Here is a 20195-nt window from a genome sequence, read left to right as displayed (position 1 = left end):
AATCCGCCTGCAAACCCACGGCTGCTCTTTATTTGTGTTCATTGATAAATCCCCGAATTCTTACCCGCAAGGCATGTGGCAAGATGGGTCCACCATCATCGGCAGCACGGAAGCGAACGAGCACTCCAAAGAAACCCTTGGTCAAGCTTCCTCCCTCAAGAAAGCCCGCGCGGCCAAATGCTAGTATCTTGAGTTTTTTTCAAAAGACCGAAAAGCCGGAACCATCCCTCTTTCTGGATGGCCATGAGAAGCTTGCTGTCCATAACGAAGGTGACGAAGAGGCAGAAATCTACGACGCCGAACAGTGGGAGGAAGAGGAAAGGTTCAACGAGGTTGAGTCGTCAAATAAGAAAAGGAGGCTGAGCCGCGAAGATTATAACAGTGAAACTGGACAGTCGGGTGCGAAGGAATCCAACAGTCCGATAGTGTCTGAACCAGCTCCATCTTCACCTACGGAAGCGAAGCCCGCAAAGAAGCAGGCGACAAAGCGCAAGGGCCCATTTCTTGACGATTCCGATAGTGAGGAGGAGCCAACGGCTGCGACAAAGAGGCTTGGATTCCTAAGCGCGATCCGAACTTTACCTCCTGTTGTCCCGCCTGTCAAGCTAAGGGAGGATACAATGCCGCCTACTGAAATTGAAGGGGAGGCGACAGCGCCAGTTCACTTGAAAAAGGAGGAGGTGACACTACCCGCAAAAGACGCCAGCTGCCCGCCACCGCTATTGAAGGTTGAGGACTCGATCGACACTGAGTTTGCAAATGTTGACGAATTTGGTGATCTAGAGGATTTCCCCGACGACGAAGATTTTGGCGGCGAAGAGTATCGAATGATGCAATACATGGAGGAGCAAGCCCGGTTAGAAGCTGAAGCCGAAGCTGCGGACACGGGAGACTATTCTTGCGACGATTTTGCCAATCCTGTGCAGTCTAGCGATGCTATGGTGGCCAATTGCCCAATATGCGATGGTAATCTTGTCGGTATCACACCTGACCAGGCAACACGACACGTCAATGCCTGCCTCGATGGCAATCCGATCCCGCTCCCACAGCCTAAAGATATTAGAAAACCAAACAAAGAGGAAGTTATAAACCCGGCAATACTCAACGCCCCAGATGCCAGTAAACGGTTTGCACGCGCAGCAATACCCCGAGAGGGCCAAGCCAACCCGTTCAATATCAGCGAGGCTGGAAGCAAACCGACCTCGGCATTTACGAAATTGATGTCAGGCCATGCCGAGGATGCAGCATGGGCAGGTGCCGCAGCCGCAGAACACTCAGCACGTGGCAAGCCCGCATATCAACGAACTTGTCCGTTCTACAAGATCATGCCTGGTTTCTACATCTGTGTAGATGCCTTCAGGTATGGTGCAGTCAAGGGATGCAATGCCTACTTTTTGAGCCATTTCCACAGCGACCATTATATTGGCCTGACCGCCAGCTGGACGCATGGCCCCATCTATTGCAGTAAAGTTACCGGAGACCTCGTCAAGATGCAGTTGCGTGTAGCCGCGCAATGGGTTGTCCCGCTCGATTTCGATCAAACTGTGGAGGTTCCAGGCACTGAGGGTGTTACGGTAACTATGATCCCTGCAAACCATTGCCCCGGCAGCTCTTTGTTCCTGTTCGAGAAGACGATGGGGAAGGGACCGAATGCAAGGAAACAGAGAGTTCTACACTGTGGCGACTTCAGGGCGTGCCCAGCACAAGTTGCGCATCCTTTGCTGAAACCGGAGGTGCAAGACTCGATTTCCGGCAAGGACAGACAACAAAAAATTGATGTGTGCTACCTTGATACGACTTATCTCAACCCACGCTATTCTTTTCCGCCTCAAAACGATGTTATCAAAGCCTGCGCAGATTTGTGCAAATCTCTAGCTTCGGATCAAAGTTTTGAGGATAACACATGGGATAAAGTCAACAGGGAGGCCGGCACAGGCTCTGTCAGCAAGTTCTTCACGAAAGCGAATGGAGATGATGTCTCGAAGGCGAAGCCGAACAATGGTCCCAAGGAGCGCCTTCTTGTTATCTGCGGCACATACTCTATTGGAAAAGAGCGCATCTGCATGGCTATTGCGCAAGCACTGGGTAGTAAAATCTTTGCATCCAAGTCGAAGATACGGATTTGTTCCAAACTTGGAGACCCGGAACTGGCGGCACTTCTGACGGATGACCCACTGGAGGCTCAAGTTCATATGCAAATGCTCATGGAAATTCGCGCCGAAACCCTGCAAGAGTATCTCAATTCATACAAGCCGCATTTCAATCGCATCGTCGGTCTACGTCCTTCCGGCTGGAACTACCGCCCGCAAGGACAAGGCAAGACGGTATCAGCCAACACGCAGCCCGGCACAATCCCAACGACACAGATTCTCCAGGGCAAGGCATGGCGATCACGGTTCGGGGCCAAGGATTTCGTGGCACAACGCGGCAGCACCAAGGAAGCCATGTGCTTTGGAGTGCCTTACAGCGAGCACAGCAGTTTCCGAGAGCTAGCCATGTTTGTGATGGCGTTGCGCATTGAGAAGGTAGTTCCTACCGTCAACATTGGAAGCGAAGCATCAAGGAAGAGGATGAAGGGATGGATCGATAAATGGTTGTCCGATAGGAGGAAGGGTGGCCTCATCCATGCTCTCGAGGGTGAGGAGAGTGAGGGTAAAGAGGCTGCGCTATGGGATGGCAAGGACGGTCGTGGAGGAGGCGTTTGGTGGTGATTGCTTGCATCACGATACACTACGTAATGAGTAATGAACAAAGAATACTACTTAGTCGGGCGCGCAAGTCCTTTCAACATCGGTTTATTCCCGTGGACATTTGGCCAGATATCAAAATTTCCCGCCCATTTTGTGTCCATATCCTCTAAAGGGATTCTGCCAGACGCCGTGACTTATGTTGGGCTAGCACGTATCTAGTGATCAGGCTATAGAGCCTTCCTCTCCCGATGTTTATGGACCGGCTTTTGTAGTGCCCCGGTCGCATTATCGTGATTCCCACGTTTCATTCCAAGACCTCATCGCCAGCAGTACTAGCGGTCTATTTTGCCTTTGCTGCCTGTGCGGCCGCCTCTGTTTGCTTTGTCAGTGCTGTTCATCCACGTGCAACATGTTGACAAGGGTAGTTGGACTCACCTCTCCGCGTCGCGTCCTCCAGGAGAGGTACGTCTACAGATCCAGCGGGGAGATGGACGTAGCGCACTACAGAACCACGAATGAATACATTCTTGACGGAGCTCTGAGAAACGTTGTCAGCGGGTGATTTTCAGAATCGCTGATTGATAGAGGGGCACAGGGCAGACAGAGGGTGATGGGAGAAGAGATTGGTAGACTGACCAGGTGCGGGTACTTGAGCTCCTCTACGACGGCAATGTCATCCAGCTTGATGTTGAGGTATTGGTCGACGCTCTTGAGGACACCGCGGATCTGAATGTCGTTCTTGAGCTCGACGGTGACCTCGTGGTCTATGAGAGTCTTGAAGAAACTAGAGGGTTAAAAGCGCGTTAGTATTGGGAGTGTCAAACGCTCGAGGTGGTGGTTTAAAAAGCCTAGTATAACATCGCTCCGTTTGACTGAGTGGAAATCCGTACCTGAAGAAGAGCATGGTGGGCGGTTTGGGGTAGTAGCTGGTTATGATGAGCCGCTCAATAAGGTCGTGATGCTCGTGAGCCTGAGTGCGAAGAGGTGTGGAGACAAACGTACTGTGTACATACACAGTATGTACGGTCTTGTCTTGTCTTGCCCGAAGCATGCTTGGTGGCTGGCTGTTGTGTGGCTGAGCATATATGGCTGGTGACCTATGCTAGGATTTACTGGGTGGCAACTGCCATTGAGTCGACTAGTCCGTTCAGGGGAAGAACACACTCTCCACTGTCAACTAACCGGAACGGCAACTTCACTTAGCTTCACGAGACTTCACCAATATACTGTATCGACCTCTTGCCGGAAGTTATTTCTCCTTCATTCGTGTTGTATTATTTTGTCATTTAATCATTGCTTTTTCTCGGTCTCTTCATTATCAAATATTCTCATTTATCTTGAGAACTGCACGTTAAGCTTGAGCATGTCTTTAGCCAGGGCGACCGAGTGGCGCAAATTGCCCGTCAGTCTAGCTGAGCTATGTATCGACACAACTCTTCGATGCGGCCAATCCTTCCGGTGGCGCAGTATCAATGACGAATGGTTTGAAATTTCCACTTTGTTGTACACATATCAATCCCTTATGCTGAACTTCGGCTAGGTGCTGTACTTTGCACGGGCGCATCGTCTCGCTCAAGCAAGACAGGACTTACTTGTACTATAAGGTCATTTGGCCTTCGAAGCCAGCATACCCGCCCACTCATCCTGTAAATTATGGCGAATCCGATGCCGACGACACCGAGGGGCTGTTACGGCACTACCTGAGTCTCAAATTGGATCTGAAGTCTCTGTATGAGCAATGGTCGAAAGCAGATCCCAATTTTCGCAAGAAAGCTCCAGAGTTTGGAGGTGTTCGCATGCTGAGTCAAGATGCATGGGAGGCGTTGGTTTGCTTCATATGCAGCAGCAACAACAACATCTCAAGGATATCGCAAATGGTGAGGAAACCCTCTAAGCGGCAGACAGGAAAGCTCTTCACTCACACTCGCCCAGGTTCATAAGCTCTGCAAACACTATGGGCCACTCATTGGTCATATTGGAGATGAGGCGTTCCACGATTTTCCCACGCCCGAGGCTCTGACGGGTGACTCAGTAGAGGCGCATCTGAGGGAGCTTGGTTTCGGCTACAGAGCCAAATATATTGCGCAGACTGCTTCAATTGTAGTGAACGAAAGACCCAGGGGTTGGTTTGAGAGCCTCACGAACCCAGAGAATCAATCTTATAGACAGACGAAAGAGGGTTCTAAGCTACCTCAGTGCACATATAAGGAGGCTCACGAACAGCTTCTTCAATTAGCAGGCGTCGGGCCTAAGGTTGCCGACTGCGTCTGTCTGATGGGCCTGGGCTGGGGGGAGGCCGTGCCTGTAGACACGCACGTCTGGCAGATTGCACAGCGGGACTACAAGTTTGGCAAAACAAAGACCAAGACTTTCAATAAAGCCATGTATGATGCGGTAGGAGATCATTTTAGGGAGCTATGGGGCAAGTATGCGGGCTGGGCTCACTCGGTGCTGTTTACGGCGGATTTGAAGACCTTTTCTGAGCGAACTGTAAAGAAGGAGGAGGACAAAACGGTGACGGTGAAGAAGGAGGTTACGGTCGACGAAGATGCGCCGATGCTGAGCAGGAAACGGAAGATTGTGAAGGCAAAGGTCAAAGTTGAAGTAGAGCATGTGGCGCCGGGAGCAACGACGGTGGAGTCGTCCCCAAAGCGGAGGAGAACTCGGTCGCAGGCACGTAAGTCGAGCTGATTCGTGCAGTAAATGCCATATCTGTCGTCTGCTTTGACTTTATAAGCTTTGCCATCTTTAAGACACTTTGCTCACCATTTGCCGTTGTTTCCCTCGAAACTCTAGTTTGAATCATGTATTCAGGAATACTTGTGTAAACAACGTTTGCCTTCTAACGAGGTTCCGCCAACGCTGATAGGAGTGACATTTTTGTTCTATTGTAAAGCAGACGCAGATACAGAATTTAAATAAGACGTGTCCCAGAAAAAACAAAACAAAACAAATTAAAACAAGAATTTGGGTCCATTGATAAGTTGCGGTTTTCTGGAGGTCGGAAGCTCCCAGCCTTGGCGTTTCTCGGCTAAAATTCGGGCATACAGTTCCTGGTGGCGTCGGAAACAGCAAAGCTTTTGCCTACCGCAGATTGCAAACTCTCCTGCGACTCTTTGGTTCCCCCCTTCAGCCTCATCAGCAACAAACAACCATTACTGATGCGCGTCGTCATCTTCGATCGCCCACTTGCACCTTCACAAGTGACATGAAGCAACAATATCCATAATTCAAAATGTCCGACGCAGACTTCGAGACCGTCCGGAAGCTCCAGGCGGAGCGCAATGCCGCCGCCGCTGCGAAAAAGGGATCGCGCACCTTCGACCCATCCAACCAGCGTGCCGACGCAGGCACCAAGCAGAAACTCACCGATAGCTTCGACACCGATCTGTATGACCGCAATGGCGTCGACAAGTTTGCCGGATACAACACGTCCATCCCCGCTGGCGATGACGATGACGAGATGGAGGGCGTCGACAACACGCGTCGCCTCGTCGGTCAGTACACGGCTTCTCGTGACATGATCGACGAGTTCGCTCGCGGCGACGGTGTCGAGGAAGATGATCCCCTAGCAGGCCAGGGCGAGCGAAGCAATAGGATCACCGATCGCGAGACAGACTACCAGAAGCGACGATTCGACCGCGCCTTGTCCCCCACCCGAGCCGATGCTTTTACTTCCACCGGCGAGAACGGCGCCGCCAAAGATGGCACCAGCTATCGGCAAGTAATGGAGAGGAGGGAGCTGGAGAGAGAGGAGGACCGCACCCTCCGCCTTATCCAGGCCAAGGCCGAGGGCCGAATCGAGGAGGATGGCAATGTTGCTAAGGCGACTCTAAATGACGGCGACAAGGAGAATGCAGAAGCAGGATCGACCGAGGACGCTACTGCTGGAAGAAAACGTAAGAAGAGATGGGATGTTTCCTCCACGCCAGCTGCGGACGAAGAGGCTGCCCAACCTTCAGAGCCCGCGAAGTCGAAGCGGTCGCGATGGGATCAAACTCCTGCCCCGCCCGGCTCCGAATCTGCAGACGGACCCAAGAAGCGATCAAGGTGGGATCAGGCGCCTTCCGCTACTCCCATGGGTAACCAAGGACTTGCTACACCGATGCACCCTTCGCAAGCGGGCAGTGCCGTCCTGCCCACGACCTTCGGAACAGACATATCGGGGCGCAACATGCCTCTGAGCGATGAAGAGTTGGATGCGCTTCTTCCCGGCGAAGACCAAGGATACAAGATTCTCGAGCCGCCTCCGGGATATGCCCCGGTTCGCGCGCCTGCTCATAAGCTCATGGCTACACCAGCACCGCAAACCGGGTTTATGATGCAGGACCCTGATTCTGTCAGACTGAGCGGAAAACCAATGCCTGCAGAGATCCCAGGCATCGGCGACTTGCAATTTTTCAAGACCGAGGACATGGCATACTTCGGTAAGCTGACCGATGGTTCTGATGAGAACAGTCTGAGCGTGGAGGAAATGAAAGAAAGGAAGATCATGAGGCTGCTCTTGAAAGTCAAGAATGGTACTCCACCAATGCGTAAAACTGCTCTGAGACAGCTCACCGATAATGCCAGGCAGTTTGGAGCGGGTCCGCTCTTCGATCAAATCCTCCCTCTGCTCATGGAGAAGACGTTGGAAGACCAAGAACGCCACTTGCTTGTCAAGGTCATTGATCGAATTCTCTACAAGCTTGATGACCTCGTGCGACCATATGTCCACAAGATTTTGGTCGTTATCGAGCCACTGCTTATTGACCAAGACTACTACGCCAGAGTCGAGGGTCGCGAGATTATCTCCAACCTCAGTAAAGCAGCTGGTCTGGCTACCATGATCAGCACGATGAGGCCGGATATCGATCACGTTGACGAGTACGTACGAAACACCACCGCCAGAGCATTTGCCGTTGTAGCTTCCGCTCTGGGTATTCCCGCTCTGTTACCTTTCCTTCGGGCCGTCTGTCGAAGCAAGAAGTCGTGGCAGGCCCGGCACACGGGTGTGAAGATCGTGCAGCAAATCCCCATTCTGATGGGCTGCGCTGTTCTGCCACACCTGAAGGGTCTGGTCGACTGTATCGGCCCCAACCTTAATGACGAGCAGACGAAGGTCAGAACAGTTACCAGTCTGGCCATTGCTGCGCTTGCCGAAGCCTCGAACCCATATGGTATTGAGAGCTTTGACGATATTCTCAACCCACTATGGACCGGAGCTCGCAAGCAGCGAGGCAAGGGCTTGGCAGGCTTTCTCAAAGCTGTGGGCTTCATCATCCCTCTCATGGACGAGGAGTATGCCAACTACTACACTAGTCAAATCATGGAGATCCTACTCCGCGAGTTCTCCTCGCCGGATGAAGAGATGAAGAAGGTTGTCCTGAAGGTGGTGTCTCAGTGCGCTGGTACAGATGGTGTTACCGCAGGCTACCTTAAAGAACACGTGCTGGACGAGTTCTTCAAGAGCTTCTGGGTAAGAAGAATGGCCTTGGACAAGCGCAACTACAGACAAGTTGTGGAGACCACGGTCGACATCGGCCAGAAGGTTGGAGTCAGTGAGATTCTGGAGAGGATTGTCGTAAACCTCAAAGACGAGAGCGAGGCCTACAGAAAGATGACCGTCGAGACGGTAGAAAAGATCGTTGCCAGTTTGGGCGCGGCAGATATTGGCGAGCGTCTCGAGGAGCGCTTGATCGACGGTATTTTGCACTCGTTCCAAGAACAAAGCGTGGAGGATATCGTCATGCTTAACGGATTCGGCTCCGTTGTCAACGCCCTTGGAACACGTTGCAAGCCCTACTTGCCGCAGATCGTCAGTACCATCCTTTGGCGGCTGAACAATAAGTCAGCAACAGTACGACAGCAAGCAGCCGACCTCATCTCACGTATCGCCATGGTCATGAAGCAATGCGGAGAAGATGCCTTGATGGGCAAGCTCGGTATCGTGCTTTATGAGTACCTGGGCGAGGAGTACCCCGAAGTCCTCGGATCCATTCTGGGAGCCTTGCGTTCTATTGTCACAGTTGTTGGCATCACGCAGATGCAGCCTCCGATTAAGGATCTGTTGCCCAGACTTACCCCTATTCTGCGCAACAGACACGAGAAGGTCCAGGAAAACACTATTGATCTTGTCGGCCGCATCGCCGACCGTGGGCCCGAGAGTGTCAACGCCCGTGAGTGGATGCGTATCTGCTTTGAGCTCCTCGATATGCTCAAGGCGCACAAGAAGGGCATTCGTCGTGCAGCCAACAACACATTCGGTTTCATCGCCAAGGCCATTGGTCCCCAAGATGTGCTCGCCACGCTGCTGAACAACCTCCGAGTGCAGGAGCGTCAGTCTCGTGTCAACACGGCCGTTGCTATTGGTATCGTCGCCGAAACTTGCGCGCCATTCACCGTGCTCCCCGCCCTCATGAACGAGTACCGCGTGCCCGAACTCAACGTGCAAAACGGTGTTCTCAAGTCTTTATCCTTCCTATTTGAGTACATCGGCGAGATGGCCAAGGATTACGTTTACGCCGTTACGCCCCTGCTCGAGGACGCTCTAATCGACCGCGACCAGGTCCATCGTCAGACAGCCGCATCAGTCGTCAAGCATATCGCTCTCGGTGTTGTAGGTCTTGGCTGCGAAGACGCTATGGTCCATCTTCTCAACCTGTTGTACCCCAACCTCTTTGAGACGAGTCCTCACGTTATTGACCGCATCATCGAGGCCATCGAGGCCATCCGCATGGCTGTCGGCCCTGGTGTCGTCCTCAACTACGTCTGGGCGGGTTTGTTCCACCCGGCCCGCAAGGTGCGCCAGCCGTACTGGCGGCTCTACAACGACGCGTACGTCCAAGGTGCCGACGCCATGGTGCCGTACTACCCCAACCTTGACGAGGAGAATGTCGACAGGTCAGAGTTGGCCATTATGCTCTAAAGTGCACGGGGCACACAAAGCGGGAGAGACGGAGCGAGCGATTGGGTTCATGGGTTTCCGGGTTTTCTTCTACATACGATATCCCAGAAATGATGGTTTTCTGTGACGGGCCCACACTTGGTAGGGAAGCGTCAAAGGATGAGGAGGCAGAAGTGCAAGAAGACGAAGGGACAGAACAGGGAAACGAAGTATGCGTGTTGCGCGTTACAGGCGCAAGGTAGCCATTGTACTTGAGTCATAATACTCGATCGTGTAGACTTTTTTTGTCGGTGGAGCATTGAACCAAAGCGGCGTTGTTGGGCAAAATAATTACACGAAAAAGCTCGTTTTGCTACTGAGGCCCTCAAAAATATTTCATGCGCGCGTGCCCGTTCCTTCCGCCTTTTCTCTTTGTTATCTGACTCGGGTCAAACGGCTCGCCATTGGGTTCTTGCCTTCTGTCACCATGGCATCGCCGATAATGATTACCCACTTCTGTCAACTGTAATAGCTGTGATCGTTCCGAAGGGAAAAATGCGTGGAGATGGCGCCGATAATTGTTCGGGTCCGACATTTCCAAGGGCTTTGATTCTTCTTCGAAAGCAGGTGATTCCTCGTCCTAATGTCCCCTGGCACAAAGGGGGGAATCGAAGGCCGCCGCCCTGTCTCCATCATGGGGCTGGGGTACAGTCCAGGATACACCTGTCTGTCAGGATCGGAAAGACCTTCGCAGTAGCCTGATACCGTCTCTTTCCCAGTCGCGGCAGCAGTGAAATCACGCGCGATTCAGCCTCGCTCGTCCGAGTTCCCCGATGTATATATTAACGTCTTCCCGTTACGGACAGCGGGGACTTTTTTTCCAAGTCATGCTCGCCGAAAAGCCTTCATCCCCGTCCCGGTCGGGAAAGAGAAGTAAGTTTGACCCGGAATTCCCCTCCTGGGATACACCTCTTTGAGAAAGGATCAGATGGGCTCATTTGATGCATTGTGTACTCCCGAAGGTACACAAGAAGGGACATCACCGACGCGATTCAGCCTCGTCGCCCTGTGTCCTCAAACGCGCATCACATAGCATGTAGCTATAATTGTTATAGCGGGGGATCAGTCGTGTTTACTAAATCCTTATCCCAGTCTCGGTGGACAGATACCTTGGCCTGAAAATCGCTCCCAGGATGGCCCTCTCCGTGAGGATTGGAAGCCTTGCTTTTGGTGTGTCCCTTCTCCTTTCGTTATCCGCGATGACCTTGCTCTCATCAGGCACAGCTCACGTGTTCTCAATCTTCCTGGGGTTAAAAAAAGAACTCCGCGTTCGTACGGATGCTCCCCCCGTACGGCAGCTACAGCTGGAGGGAAAACGAAGACCACCCACTCATTCTAGTTCAAGCGTGGCCGGCATAACCGATCATAAATTCCTTCTTGTCGCTGGTGATCAGCGGTACCGCTGTACTTGTGGGTCAGGGGCAGTTTTTTCGTGTCTTCTCCTCTTCTCGGGCGTTTGAGATGGCCACGGAATGCAACTCACTCAGGGGCTGAACCTGTTTGGTTGGTTGCAACCTTGGGGTCGGGCGGTACGGTTGACTGGTTGTGGTACACTGTCGATGCTGCCGTTGCTGTTGCTGCCACGCTGCCTTGCGGTCCTTTTTTCTCTCTCTCCCGTGGGGAATGTCAATCACTCGAGCCGGATGAGAAATGCCAGATTCAGGTGAGGCGACGCGGGTAGATTGTCGAACTCGTAGTGTAAAAAATGGAGGAGACCGAGTTACCGTTCCAAAATTCAAGAGCCCTAATCCCCGAATCCGTCAACTTCATCGCAAACGACATTTTGAGTAATTCAACCAGGTCCCCTCCCCCCCGTGGCGCTGCAATCGAGAAAAGCGTACAGTATCGGAAAGTGAAATGCGGTCTGACCGACACACCGTGTAAGCGGATCAGCTTTCGAGACATATGGCTGCTTTCGGCGGGCCATATGCGAGCATCCGCGCCGTCTCACTGATACTGGCGCATCCAATTCCCATTCCTTTCTTTTTACTCTGACTGGCTGGCCCTGCTTGATCGGCCTTCAAAAGTCAGGTGCAAAGAAAACGGCCATGATGGTGCTGGTGTTGCCTCTCGCGCGCGAAGGGTCCCTGCGGGGGATCTGCAAGCCCGCACCAACCAGCCAAAAGAGTTGAGGCTAGCTGGTGATAGTTTGGGCTGACCGAGGCGTTCTGAGCACACTAGCCGCCCTACGGCATGACTTGGACCAGCCATTTTCACGTTTATAAGCCTCCAGAGCAGCGATCGGCAGTATTCATGGAGGGGGTCGTTAATAGGCCCCTCGGTTTTGCCCGGACGTTCAAATAACGTGGAAGGCGGCAAGGACGAAGGCGGTAAGCAATGTCTCGGAGACCTCGGTCAAATTCACTGGTGAACCAGGATGTCTGCTTGTGGGAATTGGGCGAATCTTTGGGGCGGGAGAGGATATCTAGACATGTCCTAGACAACCACAGCGGAAGCCGAAGAAATTCAAGTCCTTGAGACATGCCTGCCTCATTTACACTACGTGCCGCTTGCATTGGGGACAGGTGCTAATGGAAAGGGAAGGGAAGGCCTGCCCAAGATGAACGGCATCCAGTCGGCCGGACCACCGCGCTGTGTCTCATCTTGGCAAAGCAGGAACGATTGTAGTGAAGCCGCAGCCTTGCTGGGGCGACGCGCCGTTTTGAGGGCGTGTGGCGGTCAACACTCGAGGATTGGCATGCTCACAAAACTGGAGCCCCTTCATTACGGCCCTGGCACATCATGAGAAATGGCAATCCGCTGGTGCAGATGGCGGTTTAACCCTGTAGGCGTTATGCCTCACCCGCGTGTCGTCCCATGTGCAAAGTCCGCGATCTGCACGGATCATCGTCCTTCATCGTACTGTCGCCCTCCCGTCCACGAGCGGGATATTTCTTCACACATGGTGAAGATGACGATCCGGAAGTTTCCTTCAAAACTCCAGAACGTCCTGTCAAGCTAAGCAGGCACTTTCTGTAACAGAGTTTCAAGCTGGCGTCATTGGGGTGGCTAAGCTATCGGGCTAATAATCGGTTTGGCGCCAGGGGCCGCTCTGATCTACGGAGTGAGTCCTTGAGGGCTGGCAGGGCAGACCATCGAGCAATGCGGAAGGAAGACAAGTGGCGTCGGGAACGACTCGAGCACTTGATTTCCGCCAAGGAGACTGTCTATGTAAGGGATGAGTGTGAGCGAGGTATGGAGGGAGAATAGACGGTGTGCGCGTTGCGTGTTAGCATGGCTATGCCCAAAATCAATCGGTGTCGGCAAAAAATCTCGCTCTCCAGGAACCCCCCCCAGTAGTATGAAGCGTAATTGGCGACGGCGCCTTACTATTCATGTTCACAAAAGGTGAGGCAATGCAGAGAGACAGATAGAGAGCGGATACCTCGGGATTGCAAGGTTGTGTGTATAGTGAAATCAATCTGAAAGAGGGATAAAATATTACGAGGACGTGGTCTGAAGTGCTGGGACGAAACGTTTCCGGTGGAAGAAATAATAATCAACTTGGGGTACACCAGATGCGGACGGGGGGTTCACGATAGTTTAAGTAGTTACCGGCATTTTGATCAGATGATAGGAAACATGAGCAGATTGATGGAAAGGGATAGGCGAATTTTGGCCGTTTCAGAATGAACAAGGCAGCTGGGTACGTCATTGAGTGTTTCGAAACACATCCCACGATGCCCTTCCCTCGCCCAGTTTCCCGTGTGTTGGGGGCGGCTAGCACAGGGAGTCCTACCAACCACACCTACCTCAAGGCATCTATTTGTATACCCTTCGTACAGCAAGGCAAAATGTTCTCCGAGTCTTACCTTGCGTTTTGGGCACTTGCTTTCCCAGGCCTTGCCTTGCCTTGCTATGTTACGCAGCAGGTGCAGAATAAAGCGCATGAGGTAAAGGCACAGAAAGAAAGAAGGTCAAGGGAAGGGAAGGGATCGCGCCTAGCGGTGCAACACAGGCCATGTCTGCCATTGATTGAGCCGCACCCTTTCCACTTTTCGCTTCGACAACACCAGCCGGCCAGGCTGTACTGTCTGTGAATCGTCAAACTCTGTCTAATTCTTGCAACACTGACTTCCCTCCCTTCATTCTACCTTGAGGAAAGGCGATATTGTCATGATTATGCCTCCAGTTGGTCCTGCTTCATGCCTTGGTCATTGGGCGCAGAAATGCAAATTGTTCGCTTGGAATTGAAGAGAAGACTGCCAAATAAGGATGCAGCGTGCCAACATTACTGCTTCGATCAGCGCCCGTCGAATTGCCTTCACACCCCCAGCTCCCTTCTCATCGCCGATGCTCTTCTTTAGCGGCTGCACCGACGTCGACTGTAGCCTCTCTGTCCGACATCCCCGCCCATGGCTTGGGCTTTGGTGGACGCACCGCTCCCCGTGGCGTTCTCTCTTGAAATCACAGCGTTGTGACCTCAATATGACGCCGGCACACAGTAGCTTCCGATCTACTCTGTTTTTGGCTTGACCACTTCAAACGGTCGCTCGCGTCTCTCCCCAGGGCTGTCCGGCTGCAGCAACTCCGCCATTAGAAGCTGCAGCCACTGCTAGGCGTAGCGCCTTTGTGTGATGTGTCTTGCTCGCTCTCCTGTACATGTGGTAGAAATGGAGCAATGGGATCAACACGAGCATCCCGATGCCGCTAGGGAGACGTTCGTCCCGTCTCGGTAGGCGTCGCTCAGGGCGCCCCAGCTGTCAACAACATGTCTGCAACAGTTTACGCGCGTCACCCGTCATTCGCTCCACCTGCACCAAAGTACAACACTCACACAAGACAGCAACCAAAACTTGCGGCATTGACCTACAGGAGACTTGACGGTCTTGGTTTTGCCTACCTTCCCCTTTACAGATACGGGGTCCCGGATGTCATGAACGCCGGATTGGACAACCAGGACCAAAAGCTCCATCCCTGGTCCTATGCAGCTATTTCAAGCCGGCCTCCATCACCAAGGAACTTTATTCGCACCATGGCTGATAACGCCGTTGGCACAAAAAATGAGAACTCCCGTGTCCGGCATCCGGGGCATACACGCTCTCAGACGGATACTGCCTCGGAATCATCAGAAGTGCTGCTCCATTCTTCCCTAATACATGGCAGATGCGAGGACCAAATTTTGAATGAGAGAAGCATGAACCCACTGTTGGCCATCTATCTGGCGACAACGCTCTGATGGCCCCACAAGGAAATTCAAATCAATGCCTGTTCACAGGGTTCTTGAATTGCATTGCCTCGAGCTGCAAGCTGCAACAGCAGCAGCATGCAAAGCCTCCACAGGGCACGCAGGACACGCCTGGCCACTAAAGTCTTCAACTACGGCCTTGTCGCCTTGCCTCTGCTTTCCGAATCGGGTCTCGAACGGAACGACGAAAAAAGCAAGAAAAGAGGGCAGAGCGGCGGACGGCGAGCGCGCATACCGCCATCTCACGCCACCGTCACCCGCCAATGGCTTCGCACTGCTCTTCTTCGCTCCAGTCAAGCTTCTTAGACCACTTCGAGATTTCGGAGACAACAATAACAGAAGAACAATGGGTGCTCTGTGCTTCAGGCACCCCAGGAACCTCACCTCGACAAAGTGAGGCTGGCACGGCTGGCCCGTCTGCAGGATAACAGAAACGGATATGATCGTCGCTCCCCGCTGCGGGCCACTGATGAGCATGGATTAGAGGGATCCGCTACGGTCCATCCGGCATAGCGTCCCCATACAGTTCAACGCCAAGGATGCCGTCTGTAGTCACTCTGGATTGCTTGAGTGCCTCCAAGTGACAAAAGACCCGCCTTTGGGGAATCCCTGTCGATTCTGAGACACACCCTTGTCGAGTCAATCAGCAAGGGGCTTCTTCCTAGCTTGCCTTTCCGTTTCCTCCGCTCTTGGTCGCGCGCCATGCAGCAGACCAAGCAGCACTCGCTCACTTGGGGATCCATTCCCCTTTAGTCGCACTCCTTTCGATCGCTTGCCAAGGGTGGTTTTGATGAGTTTCTCGTACTCAGCACCTTTGTTTGATGCGCCTGCACTGCCTTCTATCATCCGGCACACCTGTGCCTATTCCGTACATCAGGCAGCTCTCATTCAACACATTCGCGACATTGCAATTTTCCCCCATCGAACTCTGTCCACCGCCAGCGTTGCACCCGAGGCATTGTGGGGTCGTAGCTTCAATCTTGAACACCGACTTTGGCAGGATGAAGTCATCCACTATGATGCCGCACCAGGCCGGCCGCCCGCTCATCCACTGGAATGGTAAAGCGACAGATTGCCTACAGATTGCTGCCGACAGAGAATGTTTCCTTCAATGTGACCCTGTTATTGTTTCGGGGGAGATGATCAGTCAGGTGCCGGAGCGGCGTTGAACATTGGGCGGTGATCTGCGCCGTCATCATCTCGGGTATCTGGATCAGGTGCCCTCCACCTTCGACTGCACCTCACGGTCGGCCCCAGGAATTCTCCTGTGCGTTCGGCCCTATTCATTGCCGTTGTCAGCCGAACCGTCGGGGGAACCAGTCTTTGTCATCCCATGGCTCACCGAACGGCACGCCGTTTCCCAATAGTCCAATTGCTCGGTCAAGAGCTCGGCGCTGTGTCTTCGCTCAGCCGCTCGTCGTTGCCGCCAATCCAATGGGTCCCTGCTGCCGGCAGAGCACGTTCCTCTCCAGCTGATGGAGTCTGATCCCGTCAGTTGCTTATCACCAGGATTTCTCAACTGGCATGTCCCACTCTCAACGACAAGTGATCATAATGTCAAAATCTCAACCCCATCGGCGAGTCCATTTTCGAAACTATTGGATCCGCGTTGCCATGCTGGTGAGTCTCCGCTGCGTTGGCTGGCTGGCACGTTCTTAGAGAGCAACATACACTACTTTTCACCCATTCAAGACCCCACAGGCTCATCGGCGACCCTAACAGTACTGCTATCAACTCCTTGGGCATGGGACTTCCATGTCTAGCGCGTTTCACATGACTCTTTTGGTCCTACTGTCAGTTGCTTCCCTTTCAAATAGGGCATAGTGAGGCTTTGTTTTGAGATGAACGCTGGAGACAATCTCGAAGAACCTAGTCGCAGCTCTCATGTTCCGCATATCCCATTTCGCTCATTCCGAACACAACACCTTCTGATCACCTTCTTCGGGAAAAGAGCAGCAGTTTTGACCCAGCAAATGATGTTGGGACCTGCCGGGACGGCGCATCCTCATCGAACAATGCCTGGTGGCGATGGAAGGTTTACTGGGCCATTTCCTTCGAGGCAGGGTTGTTCCTAGACGACACTACGGTCCGGGGATTTTATTGCCGAAAAAAACGTTACAAGCCTGGTAACTTTCCAGGGTCTTTGACCGACAAAAGCTCTTTGACTTTGAGGATCCCACCTGTCAGTTCTTTAGCCTCTAGGCAACTGGGTGGCGATTGAAAAATGTCCGTTATTAACAAGATGGAATCTTGCTATCGGCCTCAGGGTGCCCGTATTTGGATGGGGGCCAAATGAAGCGGTCTCCATTGGGCCACTGCGGCAGATGGTCTTTGCCACAAAGTTACATTCCTTGCCCCTGTGAAGGTATCATGCCACCGGATGGCATGACGGACAGTGTGCAATTCTACCATGATTCCGCTCGCACATCCACCTACGAACTCAATTCCTTAGGTCTGCTGCTGCTGCCTTGGGCGCAAATATTTTTCGGCCGCCTGTATGCCAACCGGCGTCGAGCCTCGTCGAAGCATGAGGTTGCAGGACCCGAGCCTTGAGGGATGATGGGCGTTCCAAAGAAATAGCGTCGCTGATGACATCGGATTTCACTTCGGCATGTCTTGAAACAAAGCCAGCGGCTGATTGGCTGGCATCAGCCGTTGCAATCAAAAAAGCCAAAGCTGCCCATCAGGGTCCCGCTTGCGCACTGAGCATGATTAGATGACACCAGGGGACTGTGCCAGAAGCCATTCCAACTTGGCGATATCCATTGTGACCGCTCTTCAATATCCCCCGAGCGCCCCTGGTTTCTGCTAGGGCGGCTTAGGCAGCGACAGGGATCGTGGAGGAACGTTCCGCACTCTCGATTCTTAGCGTTGCAACACCAGCGATGGCGAAGAACGAATCATGAATAGCAGTCGGTTCGACTTGCTCAGCATCAGGTGTTGGTGGGTGACACGGGTGGATGGGGCTTGCAATACTCGTTTGAGAGGTCGTTCAGTCGCTGCAGCGGAATAGCTGCTAGCGCGGCGCCACTCCCATCATCCGTCATCTCCCAGAAAAGGAACGGTGGATCAGTTCCCTTGTATACCCTTGCATCGTTTGTGGATCGTTGTCTATGGTGCAATCAAGTACCGAGTTCCTCTTTTTCCTTCCTTTTTTCCCTTTTACCAGCCCCTTGTCGTCTATCGCATCGGGGCTAGAGGGAAGTTTTCGTGGTTGTAAATGAGTGCGAATGATATACGGATACCATACCACACCCAGACCTCAGGCACCAGAAGACCCGTGAAACCCGCGAGACATGCCTCTGCGCACTCCGTGGGTGCAGCATATTTGATCTCACCCCTCGAGACCCCTTACTTTGTCTGCCAGGGTCATCCAAACCTCAAAGGACGTGGAGTGCATGCGTCGACGGGGGCAAGCCTGGCTCGATCCCCAATCGCGTTCACCGATGCCCTGCAAACGGCATTGCCAGGAACAGAGATGATGGCCCAATAAGGCGTTGATAAGTACAAATCGATATTTGTGAGGGTTTGGTGGATGCGCCCAAAATGGCCAGACGAGTTTTGGTGAGAGATGAAAGACTGCTTGGCGTGGAGAGCAATGGGGCTGATGGCTTCAAGTGGAGAGTAGAACCCTGCGAGAACGGCGACACGGTCGCTTTTCTTGTACCCAACGTGAGATGAGGACAAGAGACGGTGTGGTCTCCCTATCATCCTGAAGAGCTGAGTTTGCGCAGGGCAAACGATGACATGGGGGACGGGCGGAAACTTTGTGTAGAGAGCGACAGGCGGCTCCCATCTCTCCACTTATGTTATTGTAGGATGGATGAGGGGCAGTGTTGATCGAGCGAACCCCGGATCGTTGATGTAATCGCTGTTCCGTTTTGACGTTGACAGGCGATGCCTGGCCATCTGGGTGGCCGAACAACCATATCACTCTGGTAAGCGCTTGGACTTGGGCGCGGTCATGGTTTCTTGTCTTTGCTGCGCAGGTCAATCCTTCTGGTACCGCAACCCAAAAACGACTGGAAAGAATCCTGTCATAGAGCAGACGGGGAGAGGTTGACTACGTCAGTCGAAATCGAATGGGGGGTCGCCGACGGCACCACACCCCCATCCGCTCTCCCTCTTCCACTCGATTCCCGTCATGCTTTGGACACGAATAGATGTCATTACCATGGCCCTCCAAGACCACTCAGGTTCGCTGCCTTTCATTGCTTAGTCCCAAACATTGTAAGCTAGCATCGGCGTCACACATGTAACCATCCCCGGGTACACTCATCTGGGAACATACGTTCAGGCATTTTGAAGTGCATTTCCCTTGGCAGATTTGATGTCAGCCAGCATTTGATTTTGCCACCGAGGGGAGGGGGGGGGGGGGGGGGCGGCGGTCTGATGTCCGCGTGCCAAGCTCCAGCAGAAAGCTAGATGGACAAGAAAGCAAGTACCGTTGCAGCAGCAGTTTGCATGTCTGATATCCGTGCGGATATACAGTGAGCGCACGTAAAGGCTGAATGGATGAATTGGCCTTGGGTGGCATCCACCAGCCCTAGCACGGCGATGGAGCAGGGAGAAGGTAATCGCGAACCTGTCTACTATGCTGCTTCATGCTTCTAGTCATCTAGCGATGCCTACATCCCGTCCAGCTTCGCGTTGAATTTGGTGCGCTTAGGCGGGTAGATTGTGTGAGGTTGCTATGACTGTCCAAGTCGGCACATACAGAAGTTGTACGTCGACCGTCGTAGAGGTGGGCGTTGTACTCAACGGCAACACGCCTGTCTTGGGTGGGAATGGGGGCTACAGGGCATGAGATGTCAACGCATCAGAGGTGCCGTGATATGACGACAGTGTCGAACCCTTCTGTCTTCAGCCGTCCATTCTTTGGTGCCCAAAGCCACGGTTTCGATGTGGTCCAGCAGCACCCTCTCATTCAAGACCGCCCGCTCTCATCTTGTGCAGGCCCCATGTCATCTCCCCTCCCAATGGGCATGGAAAGGAAAGGAATTGGACGGGATGGGGCAGGACACGACAGGGCCTGCCTTACAGCGCATTCCTTGCCGTGCAACTTCCTCCCTCCTCAACCCCCGTCGTGTGGTCGAATTGGCGGCTCCCCCTTTCCCCCATTCGCTTTCCTCCACTGCTCTATCGCCTCCCACTTGCCAGTCCTCTCCCCCTCCTACACTACACTAGTGTCGTGTACACCAAGGGCCCAACCCCAACAGGCCCCTCTCCTTTCCCCTGCCAGTTGACGACAGCAGGTTGCGGGTGGACACTGTGGAGGATGTTTCAATCTTGCACACCCCTGCTCGAAACGCATCAATACAGCAACGTGCCTTACGTCAGTGGTGCCGCCGAAAGACGCCTCGGTCCCCACTTTTAGCTAAGCACACGCCGC

The 20195-nt window shown here is 53.2% G+C and overlaps 4 protein-coding genes across 4 annotated transcripts; 3 read left to right on the top strand and 1 right to left on the bottom strand.

Moving 5' to 3' along the window:
• Positions 1-83: 83 nt before the first annotated feature.
• Positions 84-2711, top strand: EsH8_I_001274 (DNA repair metallo-beta-lactamase-domain-containing protein; the record flags this gene model as incomplete). The annotated part of the gene is made up of 1 exon (XM_083268687.1): positions 84-2711. One exon carries the CDS (start codon positions 84-86, stop codon positions 2709-2711), a length of 2628 nt encoding a protein of 875 aa, XP_083119125.1.
• A 319-nt stretch (positions 2712-3030) lies between these two features.
• On the bottom strand, positions 3031-3594 carry EsH8_I_001273 (Sm-like protein LSM2; the record flags this gene model as incomplete). Its single annotated transcript, XM_083268686.1, has 4 exons — positions 3031-3062; positions 3126-3228; positions 3327-3474; positions 3581-3594. 4 exons carry the CDS (start codon positions 3592-3594, stop codon positions 3031-3033), a joined length of 297 nt encoding a protein of 98 aa, XP_083119124.1.
• Positions 3595-4053: 459 nt separating this feature from the next.
• Positions 4054-5381, top strand: EsH8_I_001272 (8-oxoguanine glycosylase OGG1; the record flags this gene model as incomplete). The annotated part of the gene is made up of 3 exons (XM_083268685.1): positions 4054-4172; positions 4231-4567; positions 4623-5381. 3 exons carry the CDS (start codon positions 4054-4056, stop codon positions 5379-5381), a joined length of 1215 nt encoding a protein of 404 aa, XP_083119123.1.
• A 544-nt stretch (positions 5382-5925) lies between these two features.
• EsH8_I_001271 (U2 snRNP complex subunit HSH155) lies at positions 5926-9597 on the top strand (the record flags this gene model as incomplete). Its single annotated transcript, XM_083268684.1, has 1 exon — positions 5926-9597. One exon carries the CDS (start codon positions 5926-5928, stop codon positions 9595-9597), a length of 3672 nt encoding a protein of 1223 aa, XP_083119122.1.
• Between the last annotated feature and the right edge of the window lie 10598 nt (positions 9598-20195).

Source organism: Colletotrichum jinshuiense, chromosome 1, assembly GCF_051148585.1.
Source record: "Colletotrichum jinshuiense chromosome 1, complete sequence".
Lineage (NCBI taxonomy): Eukaryota > Fungi > Ascomycota > Sordariomycetes > Glomerellales > Glomerellaceae > Colletotrichum > Colletotrichum jinshuiense.
This window is presented reverse-complemented; position numbering and strand designations above follow the sequence as displayed.